Raw genomic sequence first — 24,833 nt, 5'->3', positions numbered from 1 at the left:
GATCACTGTGGCAAGTCACATGACTGTTATAAAGGCAACACTCCTTGCACTGCGACAAAGTGACACAAGAGGCATCGTCTACTCTCGTCAGCGCAGTGGCCTGCGCGGTCGTAGAGTTTCAGTAAAAACAATCCTGGGCTGAACTTGTGATCGCGCCGATTCCGATTTATTCCTCCAACTTCCGGTTCGGGTTTAGCTTCAAGATGGCGGAAAACCCATCGGTTCGGTTCGGTTCTGGTTCGGCTGAAGACAATGATTGAGTTCCGGTGTTAGGTTCAGTGCCAGTTAGATTCGAAACAATGGCTGCGACAGGCGACACGATAAATGCACGACATAAACTTTAATAATGGTCGCTGTCAAAGTCTTGTGCCAGATATTTCGGTGCCGACGAGGGGGTCAGAGTTATTGCACTTTTTTTTTTCAGCTATATGCCTGCCTTCATCGCAAGTGTAGTCTGAGCTCGCTGTCGTCCATAATTAAATTTGTTATTGCTTTAAGGATAAGGGTGTTAGCCATGAGACAAGCCAGCACATTCAAGAACGCAAACATTCTTATAGTATATTCCAAGCATGCGTGCCTGCCTATGTTTGTATAATAATAAAATATAAGTAATATTATTATTGTTATTAATGATAATAGATGCTGATGATGCAGTGTTCCTTATGTGCAGGTATGGGCGTGGCGTCCACGTCAATTGTCCCAACTGTACTGATGGTCCATCACTTCGACAAGTACCGAGCAACAGCACTGGCCCTCGTCAGCGGTTCGGTCGATGTCTCCGGCATGATGACTCCGTCGCTAGTTCAGTTCTTCATCGACAAGTATGGCTTCTCGGGCTGCCTCCTTCTGCTGGGTGGCCTCTCTCTCAACCTCTTCATAGCCTGCATCTTTCTGAAGCGGCCGGGAAAGGAGGCGGACGAAGGTACCGGTGAGACCGCGGCTGGAGAGTGCATGGAAGGCGAAATTGGCAAGACATCGGGTGAGGCAACTTCGGCGGTTGAGCGTCTCGATTCCAAAGAGCCTGCCAGCGGTCGCGGAGACCACTCCCTTGGAGAGGGCGGGGCGGCAATTCCCATGTGGCAGCCCAGCCGGGGAGATGTGCGAGCGTGGCTCAGGAATACGGTATCCCTTGCCATGGTACACGTACGGCCGTCACAGAACCGCCACGGCGACGACGACGCGCGCAACATCGAAGAACCGCCGGCTAAGATTATGCACGCCAAGGCCGACATGGTTAAGAGAGTCTCCTCGCTCAAGCTCTACAAAAAATTCAACGAAAGTGCAGTCAGCGGCAGCGTCGAGATCGCCGGCTTCAAGCCCGACAAAGAAGGCGTTCAACTCGATAAAGCCTCAGAGTCTCTAGAGATCGAAGAAAGCCAGGAACTCTCGCCCGAGAGGGACGGCGGCGACCAAGACAGCAGCAAAGGCGCCGCGGCGGGTACCTTCGGGTTCGTGCACAAGCTTCGGGCGGTCTCCACCGGGTACATTTGGATGGTGTGCATGTCCAAAGGGGCGTCTAACTTCTCGTCCTACACGTTCGGCCTGGTGATCGTGGACTACGCGCACGAGAGTGGAGTGCTGGGCCAGAGGGCCGCCCTGCTGCCTGCGCTCTTCTCTCTGGGCTGTCTCGTGGCGACCCTGACCACGGGACCCGCCGTTGACCGCTCATGGGTCTCCAAGTGAGAACGTAGACCGACCAGTTAAGGCAACGCGAGTGGTAGCATATAATGTGGCAGCTCGGAGGATGAGCTCAATTTCTGAACAGAACAGGCCGCACTAGGCGACATCCCTATAGCCCTGTAAAAGCCTACATGGAATGCAAAAATCCACTCAGTACAATTGCTTCAGAGCCCTATCGCAGGTTAACTGCTGGTGGTGCAGCCTCTCTCGAAGACTGCGTTGCACGGTCTATCTAGTATCAATTTCAACTACAGATTACTCTATTGGCGCTCTATCGAGCCTACGATACGAACGGAAAGGAATCCTGCAGGCTTACGCGACCTTTCAGAATCATAATCCAATCGCCAAGAGAGTGCGAATTCACCCCCGCCCCCTGTCCTTTCCCCTGAACCACTTTGGACACCAGGCATCTTTTCCACTATAGGAAACCCCTATGACCTCCTCCAAGTAACCTGAAACTTCAAAATTTCACCAACACGTTCTTCAATGTGCAGTCTCTACTCTCATAGAAAGTGGCAACCTGATAACACCGTTTATTTCTCTCATGGCGTTTCCTTCAGCGGCGAGTTTTACCACCCAAACTATCCTCCAAAAGCGTCACTCCAGCGCCGCAGTACGGTAGCGGCCTTGCCATTGCTGCTCGCATCAAGCAATCACTCATAGTCAATCAATATAAGCACCTCGACGTACACTTAAACGAAGGAAAGACTTACTCAAGCACCCACCAGGATAATCTGAAAATAAAGGCGAAGCGGAGTACAATAAATATGAGGGATTGCGTGGAATCTGGAAAAGAGTAATGGTGCCAGCTCTTCGCAAATGCCGTTCTGTGCTTAAAATTTGATATCTTGTTGGGGTCGAAAGTTAATCAAAGATCGGTAGGCCGGTTGGCGTTTGGAGCCCTCGGTAAACCGCAAATGAGGCAGTGCAAGGTGAGATAGGTTGAGCCTCTTTTGACGTCAGAGAAGTGCAGAGCAAAATTAGTTTCGAGAAAAGACTAAGGAACATGGATCAAAATAAATTGGCGTCTAAAGGGCTCAAGTATCTGTACCTAAAAATGGCGGACACAGAAGTGGGGAAGAGGTCAGGAAAGTTGGCAACCAAGTATAGGCTAATAAACAGGGTAAATAGACAACCAGGACTCATCAATAGAAAAAGTGAGAGAAACGGGTACAGTATATCGGATGCAAGGAATGAAAACAAAAAAGACCCTGCAGTTTTAAAGAATGGGAAGATGGAAATTCGACGGGGAACCCTGTACGGTAATACAAAGCGCAGTGCCTCACTGTTTGAGCCTCAAGCTGGTTGCCTAAGGGCGAAAACATACCGGAGCAAATAGTCGCCATAAGTTGAGGCGTGCGCCTGCTGCAGCAAAAATTCGGTGACCACTCAGTACGTCCTAACGAAATGCGAAGCTACTCACCCAGTGAGAACCGTAGATAAGGCATACCTTCGAGAAGCACTTGGATTTTATGTGCACGGAAGCATCAACCGCTGAGCAGTAACGATAAGCAAGAGACATTTAGAGCATTGGTGGAAAGAAAGCGGGGAAGTGATTAATACTACCGAATCAGTTACAGGCATAAATAGCGGTACAACGCAGATATATGTTTTAAGGAAGAGAAACAAGATGAAGGAGATGAATGAGATGTATACGAACATTCTAAAATGAAAAGCATGTAAAGCATACCTGTTTAACTCAAGCAGACTAGGTGACTAGGTGACGTCACTGTCCCGTTTCAAATGGGATGCCAATAGACCATCATCCTAATTAATAAAGGGAAAATGAGACATCCACCCCATCGTAGCAATTGCTACAAAGGAAACCCATACGGGTCTTCTATGTCTGTTCCTTTTGTGTGTGTTTTAACTTGGGGCAAGAAAACATGTGTTTTACCATACGGGTTCCTCGAAAGAAAAGTCTCGCAGTTGAAAATAAAAATCGTCCTGCTCCGGGACTCGAACCCCGGACCACCGCCTTTACGGAGCAGCCGCTCTAGCATCTTAGCTAACAAGGTGGTAGCAGATGGCAGGGCGCCGTCGAGTTTATCAATAACTCAAGGCAAAGGCAAGAGTTTGACATAACAGTGCAGCGGAAACCCGCAAGGTGGAGAGAAGTAATTAATAAAGGGTAAAATCAGACATCCACCCAATCATAGCAATTGCTAGGAAGGAAACCCACGCGCGTGTTCCTCGAAAGAAAAGCCTCGCAGTTGAAGAAAAATTCGTTCTGGTCCGGGACTCGAACCCGGGACCACCCCCTTTTTGGGGCAGCCGCTCTACCATCTGTGCTAACCATGGTGGGTTGTTAGCTCAGATGGTCGATGTCTCATTTTCCCTTTATTAGTTACTTTTATCCACATTGGAGGTTTCAGCAGAACTATTACGTCGATCATCATCAGCAGCAGCAGCGATAGCAGCAGCGCAATTTCCGAGTGATGACGTTATTTTCTGCGTCGAGATGGTTGCCGAGACTCCCCCGACGATAGTGGAGCACGTAATTATCCCTCGACACGCCGCAACCAATGCTACGGCGCCAGGAACCTTGAAATCGCGCACGTTATGATTAACACTGTCATATTAGACTTACCGAGACCCAAATGCGTGTTTCAATGTGTAGAAAACCGATGTGTGGAAAGTTTTATCTCGAAATGTATGCATGTTACTCTGGAAAGGGCAATTTTAAGATTGGAAGTCACAAAAGTACGTTTTCGTGGCTCCAATCGCTTCTGCACGACTTCGAAATTTAATTATCTCATTCAACTAGATTTCAGCTCTACACACCCAGTAGTTCTTTCACAGCAAGTGTGTTTTGTCTATAAATGAGGCGCACTCCAGTTTATACAAACGTGATAATTTTTGGTGTCTCCGTCGTTGGCTCCGAAGTGTTAAAAAAATTACCACCCTGCTCTTCAAATCAGCTAGTCCTTCCATTTATTAGTGGAACCAGATACGTCGAGTACATTCAAGGTTGATGCATCGTGGTAGGGAAAGATCCGTAGAATGCCACATGTCCTCTGATGATGGCTTATGGGGTACCTCGGCACCATCTATATAACTCGCACCCACGCTACCTGTATGTGTTTCTTTACTAACCATACACTTCAACCAAATATTAGAGAAGCCGGCTTTTTCCTAAATAAAACTATTGATAAACTTATTATAAACTATTATTGAAGCATTATAAGAAATTATTAGTGGCAATATAAAATAGACTTTGGGTGAAATCCCACTGTAAAATATGGTAATAGCATCTTAGCACGTACCGCTGCTCAAAGCGGACGCAGTCTTGCACCCATCATTGTTTGGGCATAGAAGCAAACAGCACAGGACATCAAACTTTTTAATTCCGTTGGCATTGTTTGTCATTCCAAAATATTTTCATGAGTGGCGTAACGTATGCACACTTTTCGTGAACTTGTGTTCGGCCCCGCGAGATGTAGTCACGCTCTAGTCGCAAATAAACTATTGATGCCATCGATGATAGGTTTCAGACCACATTTTGGCCCGTCTCTGCGACCTATGTCAATGGACCGCGTGGTATGCATACCAAAAACGGCTCAGGAAAGCAATCAACAATATTAACAGTTCGTCTCGGCGTAGCTAATTAACATCCCCACTTGTAGCTTTGATATCACCTTTTGCCACCCGCCACATCAGCTCCAATTTATAGTATGCTTCGACTCTTGGTTGTCAACTGGAAGAGTTCTGGAAATTTTCAGATGTAAACTTCTGTCGTTGAAGTTTGAGTGTTTACGCTGCCGTGCGCTTCTAGTCGCAATAACAGCTTCCCGGCAAAAGAAAACAAAACGCGTTGCTGCCTATAACTGCACAAATGTGCGGACGCTTAGAGAAAAATGTTTGCGCCACAGTACGGCTGCTTGCCGGGAGCATTGCCGCGTTTCTTCGTTTTGCTCGCGATAGCTTTATGCGACGTGGTCTAATCAGTTAACACTAACGAACACCGGAAAACTATAGCGATGAATGGTCGAGAATGTCGAAGTTTTTCATTTATCAAAGGTCGAGTTCACTTGGTTAACGTTTCTATGTTATCTGTATGAAAAGCACTTTCCACGTTATGCTGTAAATATAGGTCAATTGTGTTTCCGACGGTAAAAAACGACTATATCACAGCAACAGCCAATATAGCGCTATGACCTACGCGCTGCAGAAAAGGTTTCTAGGTTGTAAAGTCACAGAGTTGTCATTTATGCGTCATTTTCATAGGCTGGATCCATCCTTAAATCTACAAGTACCATCAAAAATTTCCCGCTTTGAGGAGACAGTATTGTGCCACCTCTGGTTCGGGGTGGCATTTACGAAGGCCTACTCGTTCCGCATTGGAATGGGGGATACGCCCATGGGCGCCGCTTGCGGAACCACAGAAATGATTGAAAACATCCTATGTATCTGTCCCCAATACGACGTCGAGCGCGAAGTTCTGCGGACAGCACTGAACGGGCTGGACTCTAGACCATTTTCGGAAATGAAAATCCTTGGACCCTGGCCGTACGCGTCGATGGCACAGAAAGCCACGAAAACGCTCTTGAAATACCTCAAGTCAACAAGTCTTGGGAACCGTGTGTAGACTCGGTGCGAACCTTCAATTGTGCGCAAAACTGTGTTCTCTCTCTCTCTCTCTCTCCTATCTCTTTCTCTTCATCCCCATACTCCCTTCCCCCAGCGTAGGGTAGCAAATCAGACGTGCGTCTGGTTAACGTCCCTGCTTTTTCTGTCTTTTGTTTCTCTCTCTCTCTCTCTCTCTCGCTCTCATCCTGCGCGGCCACTCGCTGAGGGCGCAATTAAAGATGTAGTTATCCATGGTTCGGAGCGAAATCAAAGATACACCAGAAGAGTAGATGTTTCGGACAGTTGATCGATTCATCATTAAAACGTTGAAATAGCGTCACACAAACAGGAACAGAACAGACGAATGAAACGAGACACGTGTCTCTCGTTCTATTCTCTCAGTCCTGTGTGAATCGCGCTGTTTCAACTCTTCAACGAGGACACAAGAAGACCGTGACGCTCTCGGTCTTCGCGTGTCTTAATTTACCGCTTCAAACCACTAGAAACCTAGCCCAGCGGTCCAGCCTTCTAATGATGAGGTTCCACAACCAGCCACGCAGCGACAGCGTAACCTCTAACATCGCAACATCGCAGTCGGCGTGCGGTGACCCACTAAAGAAAACGATTGCCCTTTTTTTTTTTTTTTTCACGCTGTTCGAAATCAACGGCATCTTGACAGAGTAATAGCGGAAAAACAAGACCTAGACAGAGGAGGCCACACGAAAAAGAGCTAAATTTCAACAAAATATTTATTGGAAACGGAATAGAAAATATATGAATTTCACAGAAAGCATGCAGGACACGCAGCCATGGCTTTAAGCACTATTTGAACTGGGCCCGAAAGAATGCAAGTGCTTTTTTATATAATTAGAAAGTTCGCGACTTGACGGCATCGTGTGCCCAGCCTGTCCATCATTTCGGCAACAATAATCTCTCTTACTAGTCTGTTTTTATTCTTATAAATTACGTCAGCTTCTTGAAACTGTGACTGATATCCGCAAATGCTACAATGAGTAGCAAGAAGACCATCCATGCGTTCTGAACTCTACTGCTGTGCTCTATTAGTAAGCCGGAGGATGCGGGATCGAATCCCGGCCGCGGCAGTCGCATTTCGATGGTGGGCGAAGTGCAGGGACGCCCGCGTACCTTGCACTAGGTGCACGTTAAAACCCCAAATGGTCAAAATTAATTCCGAGTCCCTGACTACGGTGTGCTTTATAATCCGATCGTGGTTTTAGCACGTAAAACGCCAAAAAAATATTTTATCTTTAATTTCATCTTTGGTGGGCTCTCTGAAGTGATCATTTAAGCATTTAGCGGCCTCGCCTGATCTAACATCCATAGTGTCTCGCCTCCTCTGTCCGCGTCCCGTTATTGCGCAATCACTCTGTCGTTATGTGCCAACAAGCCTAAACTGCTCTCGTCTGCATCTTGTTGTATAGGCAACACGCAGAACGCATTCGCGTGCTTGCGCTTGCAGGTACTCTGCTATGATGCTGAGCTGCGTCGTCCAGACTTGCGCCCTAATCGCCTCGAGCGTGTGGAGGTCCTTCCCGGTGCTCGCGCTGTGCGCATTTCTGGGGGGCGTCGGGCGCGGTGTCCGCTGCTTCCTGTTTCCCGTTCTGATCTCGGACCGCTGCTCACTGGACGACCTTCCTGCCGCCCTGTCCATCATGAACGCCGCCTGCAGCGCCGCTCTGTTTCTCAGGACTCCGGTCATCGGTGCGCCCCTGTATATTGCCTGCTACAGAGAGAGATATCATTGCCGTGTTTGTTACAGAAACGCTTGCAAGTATTCCGCCTGTCGTCGCCTCGCCAAACGCGCGACAAGCGATGATGCCTTTGTGTTTCTCATATCGAGAGTCGTCACAGCTTGCCTACAGTCGAAAATCATTGGCTGCGTAACGAATGTAGAAGCCGCTGAAATATCCAAGTGCCTTAAACGCAACATACATACCGTGTAGTTAAGGCGAGCCAAATTGTTCACAGGAAGATGGAGACAAAGCGATAGACAGTGGCCTAACAAGGGAAGCCTTAAAACAAGGGTCCCAGACTGAGGCTCCTCTTGCTCGCTCACTGTTGGTGACTTCGACAATCACTGCGAAGTGCGACAGCTCACCTAAATGCATTCTTTTATGCTCAACGTTCGTGGGCGGCACGCAAGCGTGTAACTTTTGTTCACGTGCAACAGTCGTTGCAGTTAAAAACCGATCTTGAATTTCGCCATTACTTTCGCTAGCGTATTACAAATCGCTCACGAGGTTGGACTGGTCGTGCACCGCTGCGATCGCGTTTGTTTTCATTATGACTGTAGCCATTCTATATAATATTTTTTTTTATTCAGCCCCAACATAAACTATATGTCTTCTATAGTCACCGTACCTGTGATGTAAGCAGCTTCAGTATCATGTGGGCATCATCATCATCATCATCATCATCATTATTATTATTATTATTATTATTATTATTATTATTATTATTATTATTATTATTATTATTATTATTATTATTATTATTATTATTATTATTGCTGCGCAAACATCCTGCAGCATAACTTAAATGAAAATGTAAAGGCCTGTTTCCTGGATGAAGTGCAGGAGCGGCCGATACAAAAGATCGTGAATCCATTGCCGAAGGTCAGTCGGACGGTCGGAACGTTGGCCCAAGCTTCGCATGACAAAGGAAATTTCGCATTTCACTTCATCAGTGCAGCCTCCTAAAAACTTAAAAACACAGCATCCCGTGAAATTTTATTATATTCTTACAGAGAAGGCAGCTAGGGATATAGTAGGTGACTGCCACTAACTCGTATGGTCACACATTGGAGGCTCCATCTTAAGCGGAAACCACATTTGAACTAAAAACATAGCGATACGACTGGTGATGATGACGATTATTATTAATATTAATGTAGTAGTAGTAGTAGTAGTAGTAGTAGTATTGGCACCCCTTTTTAAACAGGACGGGGACAAATAATCCCTTAGCCAGCTTAATATATACAGGTTTTACTACAACTATCGCTATCTGCCATTTTCCCTATCTGATTTCGATCTTAACCTTCGTAATTAACGGTCGTTGCGTGCTCCGACGTGCGGCGCGTTTACGCTACGTCTGCGAAAAGTGCATTCTTTACAGCTTAACCATAGTTTAACGTCACGGTACAGCCCTACAGCCAGCGCGGTGCACGGGTACCGCAGTACACGGTCACAGTACAGCGGTATTGGGATTTGCCTGATCTTCGTGCTTGTGAATTCAGACGTTCTTATGGCTTCGTGCATTACGCTTCGTCTGCCTTCATTGTCCTAAAATTCAGAAAAATCTATTCTATGTGCAGAAGACTGCAAACACGCACAATGGCTACTAATAATAATAATATTTGGGGTTTTACGTGCCAAAACCACTTTCTGATTATGAGGCACGCCGTAGTGGAGGACTCCGGAAATTTTGACCACCTGGGGTTCTTTAACGTGCACCTAAATCTAAGCACACGGGTGTTTTCGCATTTCGCCCCCATCGAAATGCGGCCGCCGTGGCCGGGATTCGATCCCGCGACCTCGTGCTCAGCAGCCCAACACCATAGCCACTGAGCAACCACGGCGGGTGTGGCTACTAAATGCAGCGGTTCAGCCATGTCGAGAGGGCCAAATCGAAATGCGCCAAGTGTCTGAACGCGTTGTCTTGCCCGCGAGAATTCGTATGGGTGTTCTATGCCGCTTGTCGATGCATGCATCTGTGGCGTAGTGGTTTCCATATCGAACATCTGTGCTGAAGGCTTTGTGTTCGAATACGGCCGTCGGAGAACCTTAACAGCGTTTCTTTATGTGTTACACAGTACTTTGTTGAGAATGACGAGTTTACAAAGTCACAAGGCTGTTTAAAGACAGAAGGACGTAGTTTAGGCAAATCCATGTACTACCCATCAATCCTATGTTGGCTTAACCACTCCGCCTGCAGATATTGTAGACACTAGCGCCGAAGTTCCCTCTATTAATTATTGTAGCAATTATTGCGTGATATTATATTTTATTTATTTGTTTTTTTTTTTTATTTGAAAATACTGCCAGCTGCTTTTTTGGCAGCCAAAGCAGGAGGGGTACATAGAAAATAAAAAGGGATACTGTACAAGCAAAGAAAATGTCAAAATAAAATTCGAACACAGCAAGCTCACACACAGTGCAACACCGATCATACTTGTACGCTACTGCGCAGAACAATATCTCTGAAACTATGACACGAGTTGAATAAAAATTCGGTACGAAAGGAATTGCGTGCTTAGCTCACAACTGAGAAATAGCCGATAAGAAAGAGTCGACAGTACGCTTGTTCGTTACCTCTTGTGGAAGCCTGTTCCATTCTCTTATCGTTCTAGGAAAAAATGAAAATTGATAAGCGATAGTTCTAGCCTGGGGTACAATAAGGGTAAGTTCGTGCTTTCCGCGGGTACTTCTACACGTGTTAAACTGTAAGTATTTGTCAAAATTCATTTTAGTTTGGCCATTCACTATCGTGTAAAGCATCTTCAGACGGTGTAGCTTACGGCGTTCCTCCAGTGTTGGAAGACCAGACCTTGAACGGATATCAGATAGTGACACTTGTCTTCCGTAGGCATTAAAAATAAACCTGAGTGCTCTTTTTTGTACTTTTTCCAGCTTATCTGTATCAGTCTTAGTGTGCGGGTCCCAAACGACATCACCATATTCAAGTAGAGGACGCACCAGTGAAGTATAACCAACTAGCTTTGTCTTGCTTGTACAGTGCTTCAGACGTTGCCGAAGTAACCATAGTCTTCTTGAGGCTGACGAAACTATATTTTTAATGTGTGCACTCCATCTTAAATCGCGAGATATTTCAATCCCCCGATATTTAAACGTATCGACAAGAGTAATGCCAACGTCGTTAATTTTGTATGCATGCGATAGTGGACTCTTCTTTTTTGTTACGGTCATTTGCGAGCACTTAGGGATATTTAGGCTCATTTTCCAGGTCTGGCACCAGTTAGAAATTGATGTTAGAGAATTACTTAAGAGTAATTGATCATCTTTAGTTTGAATGGCATGATAAATAACACAGTCATCCGCGAAAAATCGGCATTGTACAGCAGTGTCAAGTGAGAGATCATTCAGATAAACAAGAAAATTAATGGTCCAAGGACGGACCCTTGAGGTACGCCCGAAAGGACTGGAAGCATTGATGATTTAGAGTCACCTATTTGAACATATTGTTGGCGTTGCGTTAGGTAAGAGTCAAGCCACCTCAGAATACGCTCATTTGTAAAGAGATGCTTTAGTTTTAATATCATTTTGGAATGCGACACGCGGTCAAAGGCTTTTTCAAAGTCTAGAAAGATTATGTCGACCTGGCCACTGTTATCAAGAACTGCAAACAAATCATTAGTAATGTGGAGTAACTGTGTCACTGTTGAAAGGCCACGCCTGAATCCGTGCTGACTGTCATTGAAAAAATTGTTGCCTTCGAGAAAACTGCTTAAATGTTTGAAAAGAAAATGTTCCAATACCTTGCTAGCTGTGCACAACAACGACACCGGGCGATAGTTAGTTACTGTCAGCTTATCGCCAGTCTTGTGTATTGGTATAATTTTGCCTATTTTCCAGTCGGAAGGAACTTCTCCTTTCTCCAAACTTTTGCTAAAAATAATATAAAGATACTTGGCACACCACTCCGCGTATCTAAACAAAAATGCATTTGGGATTTCGTCGGGTCCCGAAGATTTCCTAATGTCTAAGCTAAGCAATGCTGAAAAAATACCTTCTTCTGTGATTATTAGTTCTGGAAGTTCATACATAGTTGCGTGGCTGAAACCTATATTGTTATCGGCACTGCGCAGAAAAACGGACGAAAAATAGTCGTTGTATGCCGTTGCTATACAAGTTGGGTCAGTGACGTCCTTATCGTGTATTTTCAGTTTATGAACTGGTTCCTTCTTTTGCGTCAAGTGAAGCCAAAACTTTCTCGGATCGCTGGAAAGGAAGTTGTGCATTTTGACGTTAAAAAAAGTGAATCTGGACGATTTTATTTTCGAACGCAAGTCCGATCGCAGCTCAGCCAAGGTGCCGCTATCTCTCTGGTTTTTAGACGATAGTCGTTTTACGCGCCTCTTTATATGAATGATTTCGCGCGTTATCCAGGGGCTTCGACGTTTGCTCTTATGTCGTTTCGGGATATATTTATTCATGCAATGACGCACCGCACATTTGAAGTGCAGCCACAAACTATTAAGAGTTGTAAAGTTTCTGTGACACTGTAAAAAGAAATCATAGTCTTGTTCTAAGAAATCTAATATGCTGACATCGTCCGCATTATTAAAATCATAGTAGGGCTTTGGCTTGCTGCGCTCAGCTTCACGCCACAGTTGGTTTTTAAAAAGGACAGAGAAATGGTACGATATACCGGGCACGATATCGACAGTATAACCTAGTTGACTGACGTTTTCGGATATGAAGACGAGGTCGAGAATCGAACTTGATACGGCAGTCTGGCGCGTCGGGGTATGCACTACCTGGCGTAGATCGAAGGCATATGCGATGTCTAGCAACAGATCCGCGTGTTGGCATGTTGACGTAGCACACATCAAGTCCCAGTCTATATTAGGCATGTTGAAGTCGCCACTCATTATAACGCAACTGTAGCGCTTTTTGTTGTCGTACAGAAAGTCGTGTAGTGCCTCCAGCATAGAAATGTCAGCATTGGGTGGCCTATAGACAGCTCTGATAAGTGCGTTTTGGCCGGAAAGTTTAGCAGCTATCCACACCATTTCAATCTGCTTATTGTGTGGAACCAGTGTATACTGAGTGCCTTTCTTCATCAGAAGTGCCACACCTCCCCCTCTTGAACAGCGATCATGACGGATAATTACATGCGTTACAGGTACAACATCTGCATCATCTATGCTATCGCGCAGCCAAGTCTCTGTTACCACGGTGATGTCAGGATCGTAAGCAATGAGTAAACCTTCCAGATCGTCGCTTTTATTTAAAATGCTTCTAGCGTTGACATTCATTAAGGAAAAGGCTCTTTGGTTGTGAAAAACTATAGGCTGCGGTGGGGGGTTGTTTGGATTGCACTGTTGGTTGCAGTCATCCCAAGAGCGTGGTCATTGCCTAGCAGCCTGAACAAGTTCGTTCCGCGCCTCATTCCAAAAGTAAAGGGTTCCATTGATTCTAACCTTGTCGAAAACAAGGGTGACTTTATCCCCATTGGACCTGTTTACTTTGGTACTTGCCCAAAGCTTCTTGCGGATAGACTGTACCCTATGGTATAGAGCAGGCCCTGTCTCACGCCGGAGCCGCTCGAGTAGTACGCACCGAGCGCTATCACAGTCGGTCGGCAGCAGCAGCGGCGAAAAGCATTGTACAGTTTGGGTGCAGTGCAGATATTGCACTGCGTTCGCGCCCATTTGCGCGTACGTGAAACCAAAAGAAAAAAAAAATTCGTGGGTCCGCAACATTCATATGGGGACGGATTATCAGCGAAGCTGTTTAGGCTGCATACTCGGGATGCAAATATTATGAAATCATTCGTCTCTCTAATACGGCACCACACTACAACGACACAAGCACCGCCGCGGTCACCGCCCTTCCCATGCATATGCCGCAACCGCTGCGGCAGCCGCGCCGGCACAATTGACGCGCGCGACGTTATAACCACAGAAGCCCAGGCAACGTGCACAGGCGCCGTCGCCGCACTCTCTCCCTCTCATCATTCGTCAAACATGATTTAAAACAAACAAAGCGCATGAAGGCCAACTCGCTACACTGAGTACACTTTTATATATATAGTGTTTCTCTTACAAGGCCGAGTTTATGCGGTTCTATTTGTACCCACGATATTAAACTTATTTTTGGAAGTTGGCGGAGTGCTTGAAGCCTGCTTCCCCTCCACCGTGGGTCGGCCCGGTATTGCGCTATCTCCGGGATCGGTACACGCGTTCCTGTCCACGTGCCTTGATACGGACGTAAGCCGGCCAAGGTACCTCAACTCCCCCTCCTCCTCCACTGGGAACTCATGTCCGGTATTGCACTATCTCCGGGATCGGCGCACACGTTCCTGTAGCCTATACAGGCGTAAGCCGGCCAGGGCACCCCCTCTGGGAAAGCATGCGGTGGATGCATACAGGGATAGAGGTAGACAGCTTCGCTGTAAAAATCGCCCATCGTTGTACACTTGTGTGCATGAGCTGCGGCACGAAAGAGCTGATCACCATGGGGGACAAGTTTTCGGCGCTCCTGGAGTCGCCGGCGTGACGTATCCGAGTTCGTTGGCCGCTTCCTGGCGCGTTGGATACGTCGAACCATTGGTCTCTGTGATTTGGCCGCACTGTCTGCACTAGTTCAGGGAGTGCAGAACTTTTCTCCTCCATTTTACACTGTAGCGCGCCCCGCCTGCGCCATGCTCTTCGATATAACTTCTTGCAAGGCAAGTTCTCCATGAGCTCAACGTTATCCTGCACTAGCGGCTTTGGAAGTGCAGGCAACGTGGGAACCATCGGTGGACTAGGTACAGTGCTCGTTAAATAATGGTGCGCGAAGGTAAACATGTCCCACTTTGGTTACAATTTCTAAAGCTGGCATAAAAATGTGAAACACAAGTTCGGTGCCTAAATGATTGCGAGGGCAGCTTAGTAATATCATGCCAACTCATGTGACGCGTTAAAGTGCTTGCGATCTCATGTGTTTCCTTTGGAACGCGTTATCTGACGAAAAAAACCGCATCCATACCCGCCTTTCCGTTCTGATGACGTAGTACTACCACTAAAGCAATTGTTGCGACAACGAAAATAAAAGAAGTTCCCTTTTGCTACATGCAAATTTGTCGAACGGACTCACGACCGACCTGCACTCAGCTGAGGGGAGGTGCTGCCAGATTGCAGAAGCATGTCCGCACAGGAGCTAAACATTTTGCAGGGCATACTTGAAAGAAAACCATTTCTCGAACCGGGAGAAACAGCGCCAACTCAAAAAAGTGCTCAGGTATGACGATGTCGCGACAACAGCAGGTGCTACGACACGCCCCACAGCACGCTTTGGTGCGTGACAAGAGCAGACGCTGTTCCACAATGCGTCAAACGCGCGAAATTCACCGAACAGACAACAAAGCTTACACTTCTATATTCATTTTTTAAATAAACGTGCAATGTTGGTGCAGGCACTGCACTTGAACTTTCTCAACTGGCCCTGCACTCGGCTGCACTCCCACTGTATTGCAACGGAACTAGTGCAGAAAGTGCAGCCAAATCGAAGAGATCGTGTATCTGCGCCCTAATTAACAGAGCCACAAAAATGACGTGCATCCTCTGCTGCGAATAGATGATGCCTTGGACCCTCTAATGTACGCCCAGTTCATTACCTCGTTCGGAAAGGCGGGCATGCTAACGTGGACACAAGTGGACACGAGGAGAGCACAAAAGGTCTACTATCAACTGAAGGCCTGAATGGTCGCACAGCGATGGAAAAATGAAGGAGCGCACATAACCTATCTGCAGCGTGAACCCGTAATGGTGGACACGAGTGGGAACTCGCGAGAGATAACGGTTTAGTCATGGCAACTCCTCTCTAGGCAAGATAATTGAGGGCTCACTTACGCATGTGCTACCGCTATTAATGATATGCCACAGCTTGACTGTAAGACCATTTCATTCTTATGTCTCGGCAGAACTTTACTCTACATTCTCAATTGAAACAGTGCAACGAAAGAGAAGACGTTCCACCAGTAAAGGTCATTTATGTTCAATTAATATCTGACTGGTGCAGCAGTCTGCCTGCCTTACCCATAAAAGCGACCAAAGCTATATGAAACTTTATAAACTACGCCCATACGGAATTCTGGAAACTTGTTAGCATGCTTTACATAACACTTGACAGGTTGTTATTTTTTTCGTTCAGCTGCTCTTTGTTAATCTGCGTGGCGGCGCATAAATTTGCTAACTTACTGCCAGCCGTAAACACAACGCTGACACTGTACCGATAGTTACTTTCTTACGTCGGTGTGCGAGGGGATGAATGTAAGGTGAAGTCACGGTCTTACTGTCTGTGCTTTCTGCAAGCGTGTGCGAACTGGAACACATGATGTGCCTTTTCAAGCGTTCCGAGACAGTGCCTGTCGAAACACGAAGTTGCTTTTATAATAAACACGTAACGTGCACACTTAAGAGGAAGCTTTAGCTCGGGCCCAACTCCGACGCGGCCTATTCAAATACATATAAAACGCGAAAACGTTTTTCTGAGATAACCCCTGGACCGATTTTAATGAAATTTGTTGCATTTGAGAGAGCATGCTAAATTCTAGTGACTGTTGGTCGCGGAATTTCTATTTAGAGCCTGAATTTTGTTAAAAAGATTTTTAAAAATTCGAAAGTATGAAAAAAATTGGAGGCACTAAGTTTACAGATTCATAGTTCTGCATAAAAAACAGATATCTCGGTTCTGTAAACGGGATTCATTAGATCATTGAAAGCGGACAAATTCAATGCTTCATTTTATATCTTACGTGAATTTGTTACGTTGTTTACAAGGGTTCTGCAAAAGCTATATTTCTATATTACTAAATTCTTTTTGAGTCATGTGTAACATATCAATTTTGTCCGCTTTAGACGTACTATTAGATGCAATTCGCGGAATTGTATTATAAATTTTCGTTGCTGAGTTAAAGAGTTGTAAACTTGATAGTTTCGTGTTTTGAAAATTTTTGATTTTTGCCAATGTTTTATAAAAAATTCACGATCTAAATCAAAAATCCGAAACCAACAGTCACTAGATTTTAAGTCGTTCTTTTAAATGCAACAAACCTTGTCAAATTTGGTGCAGTGGTTGCCGAGAAAAACCAATTCTCCTTTTACATTTATTTGGATAGGGCACCCAAGCTAAAGCTTCCTCTTAAGCTGATGGTCATCTTGTACACGCAAGACTTTGTGAAGGCAGGACATAGCTATTCCATTCTTTAAAACTTTAAAATGCTTGGATGAAAAGTTGAGCAACGGTTTCGATGACCACGGACAGCATTGCCAACACACATGGTCGTCCAAAAAGACTAGGTAACGTCTAGCAACTGGATGCTCTTTTGAAGAGGCAATGATTTAGGGAAGTCTTAACACCCTACTTTTTACGCTGAATTTACCCAGTAACAGAAGCAATGGCGCTCTCAAAGCCATCACTAGAACAGAAAAACAGCTTATCATCATTGTAGCGAAAGATGTTGAGGATATAGTCACCAAAGATGTGGTCTAACACACGATCAACCTTGGTCTAGGGCGTTGCTTTTAGGATCAAATGATATCAAGTGTAGCATACGCATGGCTCGAATATCAGTTTTTCTTAAAGCTAACTTCCAAAATGCTTTTGGTGAAAAACTGTCTTCGCCGGAAGCCCTTTCAATATTTCGATGGCCTATAGAAAACTAGGTGCGGTATGAAAAATGGGGATAACATTTTCATGCATCCTTTTGGGTGTTTTAAAAAATGTTTTAACATTCTCAGCAGACCGATCTAGGTAACGACCCATGTTTGCGCAGGTAGCCTTTTCACAGGCGCTATTTTTTTTTCAGGGGGGGGGGGGGGGGGGGCAATTTGTGAGTTTTTGACCTATTTAGGTGACTCGCTGTCAACTTAGCTGCTGTTAGCCATTTAAAGTTCGCGCATGCATTACACGCACATGAACGCGTAGAACCAGAACCACATACGACCTCGGTTTTGAGATCGTAACGTTGTACATTACGTCATCGATCATTAGGTCACTACCCTTTACTTCCCCCCTCCTTCCTCCACTGCTGAACTCAGTTCAGGTGTCAGCAGACTGCGCTAAAGAGTTACTGCGGTCAGTAGCAATTTTTTTTTCTTCCATTGCTTTTCCTTTATTTATCCCGTTATTTGAAGTAAACAAGCAATTGCTACTACTACTACTACTACTACGCAAAGCCTGCGCGGAGCTTTATCTCGAACGATCTCTAAACGCCAGACAACCTTGTTTTCAGCCCATCTCCTACAGCGACGTGCCAAACACGGCGCCATTACACTGCCGAAGGAAGGCAGTCATTGCTTAAGTTTGCCTATAAGCTATTTTTTTTCTTCAGTGCTTCACGAATATCACGTAGCCCGTGTTCACAAAGAAAACAGCTGTCAACAAATTTTTTGCCGGCTACGAGAGGCGATTCACAATAAGCTTGAGATGATCGAGCGGCGCCGCAGAAAGCCCTAACCAACCTTTGTTAACATACACAGAGCTTTTCGGTAGCCGTGCAATGCGCACTAAATTTTAGTTACACGTGCTACACTTGACGTCGTCTTGTACAGACGAAACATCCCCGACCTTTATTCGTGAACACGACGTGCTTTGTGGAAGGGGTTGCTCAAATGGTCGCGCAGTGTTATTTACTGGCTCCAATTACCAAGTGTGCTTTAAGTGTCCCTTACGTTTTTGGTTAACCTTTACGCCGGATTCCAATGCACGCTTCCAAGCAGTATTCCAAATGCTCGATTGGAGAATATTGTAAGAATAACAATAAACCGGGAATATCGCAGCGACCTGCAATTTGCAGATGACATTTTCCTCTCCAGCAACGTGGCACATACCTTAGAAAAATACTTGAGGACTTCAGCCAGTAAAGTTCTAGGGTGCGTTGGAGAATTACATTTAAACAACAAAAAAAAGTTAATTTTCGATATCCTGACAGGAGAATGAGAGCTCGTGGCAGTCGTCAGCCTCTAGAAGGTGTGGAGGAGGCCGTTCAAACTAGGGATTCGGGCTACGAAAGGAGTACACTAAGGAAAATTGTCCCCTTAAGGGTGTTCTCTTGTGTCTATCACTCACCCCCTTACACCCGTAGAAATTAGTGTCCGAGCGAACGAATACACCAATATGAATGAGTGATCTTTTTGCAGCTGCGCCCTTTCCTTTAATGTTTGTCTTGCCGAAATGCACGCTACGTTTCTTTTTCCAGTGATATATATTATTATACGACCGTAGTCTCTCGGATATCCCGCTGAAGTAACCTCAAAGTGCTTTCCGAGACGTTTATGAAAAAAAGTGAACAAAGAAAAGAAAAAAGACGAGCAGCCCACCATCAGGATTCCAAATGCCGACCTGCAAACTGCCAGTCAGAATTGTTACCTCTCTGGCACACCGCCGACGCTACCACATAGCACAATACAGAGGCTAAATAGTGCCCTGTAATATGGCAGTTCTACGACAGGTTGACGCCACGCTCTTCAGTTAATCTACAAATCAGCACCAGTCTGAAATAATTTAGGCGAAGCCAGCAGTAAGATCTGAAAGGCAGGAAGGACACAGCAGGCTTAAATAATTGTGTTTCCACACTTTGCGACAGAGGCAATAAATTATGAATTCTTATCGGTTGTAGATTGCTCCGCACGTATCTGCGAATGCTTATTCCAACTAAATATAGATCAGTTCGGCGGTTTCACGAGCCAAAGCCACGATTTGATTACGAGGCACACTGTAGTCAGGGGCTCCGGAATAATTTCGACCACCTGAGGTTCTTTAACGTGTCCCCAATGCACGGTACACGGGCATTTTTGCATTTCCCTCCCAATCAAAATGCGAGTAGCGCAACGCCATAGCCACTACGCCACCACGGTGTGATTTATTCCAACTAGCTGACACTGCATGAAACACTGCAATACTTACTGCGCATAATGATGCACTGGCACCGATGCTACACCAGAAAGAAGATGCGCCTGAAGAGCTACGATTGGCTGACGCGCTATGATTCGCTGACGCTTGGCGTCTAATTTATAAAACAGCATCTAAGCTTCAACAGTTTAGAAGTAGCCAGTGCTAATAAGCGAAAGGCAGGATAGGGAATAAAAGAAACAACTCGGTCTCTTCCCTTCACCACCGGGGAGGCCATATGCATATAGCAGAATGACATCCATAGCGTATATATACAGTTACCGTATGGCGTGCTAAAACAATGACTTGGTGCAAGCAGCTGGGGAATAAACACGTATGGCTTTTTATTTGCTTCGTCTGTGTAAGTGCCCGAGCACCCTTAGATTGTGTAACGCGCATGTTTCACACAAAACACATTTCTAGCACCCTACTATACGTTGGCTTTAGCTTCAGTGTGGAGGAGTTCAAGGTCAACGACGCTTTGCAAAACCGAGTAGACTTGAAGGATAACTGGCTTTAAGTCGCGTTAGTTCCAAACAGTTGAAATGCTTATTAGGGGGATGAAATAATTAATTCTGGGATATTATGTGCCACAGGTACGATTTCATTATCAGGCGACATAGGGTTCCGTAGTGGGCGAGAGCGGATTAATTTTTGACCACCTGGGGGTCTTTAACGTGCACCCAATGCCCTGGACACGGGCGTTTTTTGCATTCCGCCCCCATTGATATGCGGCCGCCGCGGCCGGGATTCGATGCCGCGACCTCGTGCTTAGCAGTGCAACACCACAGCCGCTAAGCCACCTCGGCGGGTGCTGATTAGCGGAATTTCATAACGAAGTTACTTGATAGCTGTCATTTCCTATGAAATGGTTGGCCTCCTGTTTATAGTATAACCAAGATGTAAATGGCAGGAACCGTGTGTATATGGCCGACGATAAACAAAAGATGGCTGCGACATAAGAAGACAAATGTGGCTTTTCATTCACAAGTGTTATACAACACAGAAAGTTAAACGGGGGTAAACATTCGCACCTCTCTAGCAAATTAACTTTACCATTTGGCGCAGATGTATACAGCCGGCGGCAAAAGTTTGCCGACCGCGGAAACTGTTTAAACCAAGCAATCCGCGAACGCAACCACTACAACTAGGTTGTTCGCATATACGTGTACTTGCTGGAAATTAAAGAAAAAAACAGGCTGTGTGCCCAGGGTGCCAAATTATAGTTTTTTAACAGGCCTCGTGGTCCGTACCTTTTCCAGCGTATATTCTGCACAAGTATTTTGCTTTTTTCTATTCATACTGTCGCCATGCGTGTTAATAAACTGATGGGCAAAAAAAAAAAAAAAAAAACTATTTAACCGTGAGAAAGCGCAACTGGTTTAATCTGTTTTCTTTTTCTAGTTTATTTTTCTTCCTAACGAAGTGGTTGAACCAAATCAATAAGAATTTTGGCTCGATATCCGGCTTATTAGTGGTCGTTAAAGAGCGTCAGGTGGTAGAAATTAATTGGGTCTCCACTAAAACGTCTACCTCTTTCTCTCCGCTTCCTCTTCCTTTCTCTTCCTTTTTATCTTGCTATGCAGTGTTTGGGATTTAAGGTGCCATAAAAATAAATATCTAATTTTCGTTTAGTGTTTGCTAAAGCTTTACTACGACATATCAAATGCTAGTATGCGAAAAAAATAAGCGGTGAGAATTTTGCCCATTGGGCTCACACATAAGCAACAGAAAAATCAATTTAATATGAACTTCTGTGAGGCAGTGCAGCACACAAGTGTATGTATGTGAATGTTATGTTATGACTGTGAGATATGCTCGCTACCGCATATTTTTTTTAGTTAAAATAAAACACGTGACTCAACTGACTAAACCAACAATATTTTGCTACAAGTTGTGCATTCGAGTCTCTGGTAGCTTCTCTTTGCGTTTGCTAACTCACTAACATTTACTAAGTTAAAATAGTTCAACAACGATTAGAGAATTACGCTTCCGTTATAGAAAGCTTTAGACAGCACTGAGAGGAAGACGCTTCAGAGGCCATCGCCAGTGTCATGCTGATTAGGTCGGGTCTAATCAGATCAGTGGAGTTAAGAAGCATTATGCTAAAGCTCACATCCTGGAAGGGAAGCCATATGGGAGCACCAAATGCTGATGGCTTCATTACTGCCACGGATTCTTAAGGTGTCTGCATTCAAGATGTCCGTCGAAGGAGAAATTCTTCAACCCTTAAGAGGAAGCTTTAGCTCGAGTGCTCCTATCTAAATACATGTAAAAGGAGAATTCGTTTTTCTCGGCAACCACTGCACCAAATTTGACGAGGTTTGTTGCATTTAAAAGACAAACTTAAAATCTAGTGACTGTTGGTTTCGAATTTTTGAGTTAGGTCGTCCATTTTTTATCAAAAATTGGCAAAAATCGAAATTTTTCAAAAGACGAAACTATCAAGGTTACAACTCTGTAACTCAACCACTAAAAATGATAATACGATTCTGTGAATTGCATCTAATAGTACATCTAAAGCGGACAAAATTGATATGTTACACACGAATATAAAAAAATTTAATTATAGGGAAATACAACTTTCGCAAAACCGTTGTAACCAACGTAACAAGTTCACGTAAGATGTAAAATGACAAAATGAATTTGTCCGCTTTGAATGATCTAATGGATGCCGTTTACAGAACCGCGATATCAGTTTTTGGTGCAGAGCTATGAATTTGTAAACTTCGTGCTTCTATTTTTTTCAAACGGTCAAATATTTGAAAATTGTTTTAAGAAAATTCAAGCCCTAAATCGAAATTCCGCTTCCAACAGTCACTAGAACTTAACTTTCTCTTTCAAATGCAACAAATTTCATCAAAATCGGTCCAGGGGTTATCTCATAAAAACGTTTTTGCGTTTTACATGTATTTGAATAGGCCGCGTCAGAGTTGGGCCCGAGCTAAAGCTTCCTCTTAATAACCGCTTTCAAAACACGAACGAAATGCTTCTGACGGAAAGCTTTGCGTAGAGATATCTCTTTTTTTTTTTTTTTTTTTTTTGAGCGGGGGGGGGGGGGGACGAGTAGAGTAGGTTTAGTAAATAAAAGAAAGACCTTACAACCAGGGCTTCCGCACTTCTGTTTCTGGTTCACTGTCGTCGTTTAAAAAAAGAATGCACGGCACGAAAGAAATCGGAAGACTCGGATTTGATTCGAAAAGTAATTTATCTTAGTGATTTAGTTTTAACCGATAAAATGCACTCGTATCAGACACACAGCTGGTAGTCGACTGGTAACAAATAAATTCTTGACCTTTCTTTGTACCGCGAACATTTGGCTTTTTGATGCCGCTGATGCAACGACACAAAGCTTATCTCTAATACGCTAATACATCGTTACCTTTTTTTTCCCTTTATTTTTCAGGTTTCATGCGTGACAGCAGTGGAACGTACGCGACGCTCCTTATGTGTCTAGCAGGCATCAACGTCGTCCAACTAGTGGTCTGGTTCATTTACACTTCCGTAAAGAAGTGTTACTCGAGATGAGGTGGAAGCGGAAAGCCGTGGCTGGGGTAACTGTTGGCGGCTTTCGAGATTGGTGGGAAAATCTCAAGCAAAGGTGATTCATGAAAAGCCCCAGGTCTTTCAGCGGCATCAGTTATCACTAAGCCCACTTGTCTCGTAATAAACGCCCGCTAGCTGAGGGAGTTCTGGTTTTAAAATGTTTAACAACGTTTCTGTTTAACCGATCATTACACAATAGGCAGCACCCGGCTATTGGCTCACACTCATCCTTTAATAATGTTCTTGACGCCACTTGTACGTGAGGAAGCCCTAGCAATGGAACATCTGCACCATGTATAGGTAGGTATACTGTCCGATCCCCTTCCAGGCTTCCATTGTCCATATGTACAGAGAGAGAGAGAGAGAGAGAGAGCGTGTGTGTGTGCGAGCGCTACTTCGAACACGTCTTCTCTAATAAAAAAGGGCCTACAAAATTCACTCAAATCACGTCACTGTATGGGCACCGAGCGCGGGATGACTTTGGACCGGTGGCGACTTCATACTGCGGCGCCACGACTGTAATGGCATGGGCCAAGCCGAGCTCAGCAGGCGCTACCGCCAGCTGCGCTCATTTAATATGTTCCGTCGTTTTTTTCTGTTTCCGTTGCCGAAATACTACGTCAAAACAAATCTGATCAAACATGTTGTATTTTTAGGTGCACGAACAGGCACTGAAACATGACTGAAGCGTGTTAGGCCATTCATTTCAATCGTTTTTCATCGCGGCCTCACCAGACGGAACAGCGGAAAGAGTAGTTACACGCGGCCTATAGGCAACCGCACGTACAGTGCTCAGCTATTGAAACGCGTTAATCGAAGCGCATGGTCACCGGCGCTTTTTGCACTGACTGTAAGCGATGGGGACACCGAGCTGATGCATCGCAGTATACAGTGAAGGCGAGAACCTCTGCGACGCACTGTGACTGCGTTTTGTCCCACGGCAATCACCTAGAGCTAAATAAAGGAGACGGAGACAGCCGCGCGATTCGAGTATTGCGTTTCCATCACTGACCACTGTACATTTCCGGCGCTGTATTGCTATGGTATAGTAGTGCTAACATTAATAAAGGAGCCGTTCATACGCAAGAGCTTCGTGTTCCATGGGAATTGCCTGTCTTCGCCTCCGCAGCTTTAACGGCTCCGGAGCTTGGGCTACGAAGGCGAACACTCAGATTTGCAGTCGCCATTTTGTCGTCTTATCAGTGCATCAGTCTTCCTTTTAGGGTATATTTTCTTTCTTCGCGCTTCTCAACTGTGGTTGAGGCAGAAAGCGAAGGAGGAGGGTATAGCGAAAGCGTGAGAAGAAAAGCGTAGTACCGTGCAAGACGGGCTCTGCGGCGACGACCACTACCAGATGGCGCCAGAGTAGCGCGCCGTCATCTGTTTACCAAGAGCGCG

General features: G+C 45.2%; 1 protein-coding gene and 1 pseudogene across 1 annotated transcript; both read left to right on the top strand.

Annotated features, from left to right (window-relative positions):
• Positions 1-315: 315 nt before the first annotated feature.
• LOC129381112 (uncharacterized) lies at positions 316-23,789 on the top strand. Its single transcript, XM_055063650.2, has 3 exons — positions 316-1,679; positions 7,730-7,971; positions 23,296-23,789. Exons 1-3 carry the CDS (start codon positions 640-642, stop codon positions 23,415-23,417), a joined length of 1,404 nt encoding a protein of 467 aa, XP_054919625.2. The 5' UTR covers positions 316-639; the 3' UTR covers positions 23,418-23,789.
• On the top strand, positions 14,028-14,196 carry LOC126548690 (U2 spliceosomal RNA; annotated as a pseudogene).
• Positions 23,790-24,833: the final 1,044 nt, after the last annotated feature.

This window comes from Dermacentor andersoni, chromosome 1 (genome assembly GCF_023375885.2).
Source record: "Dermacentor andersoni chromosome 1, qqDerAnde1_hic_scaffold, whole genome shotgun sequence".
In the NCBI taxonomy this organism is placed as follows: Eukaryota; Metazoa; Arthropoda; class Arachnida; order Ixodida; family Ixodidae; genus Dermacentor; species Dermacentor andersoni.
Note: the sequence above shows the minus strand (reverse complement) of the source record. Positions and strands in the feature narration are given on the sequence as shown.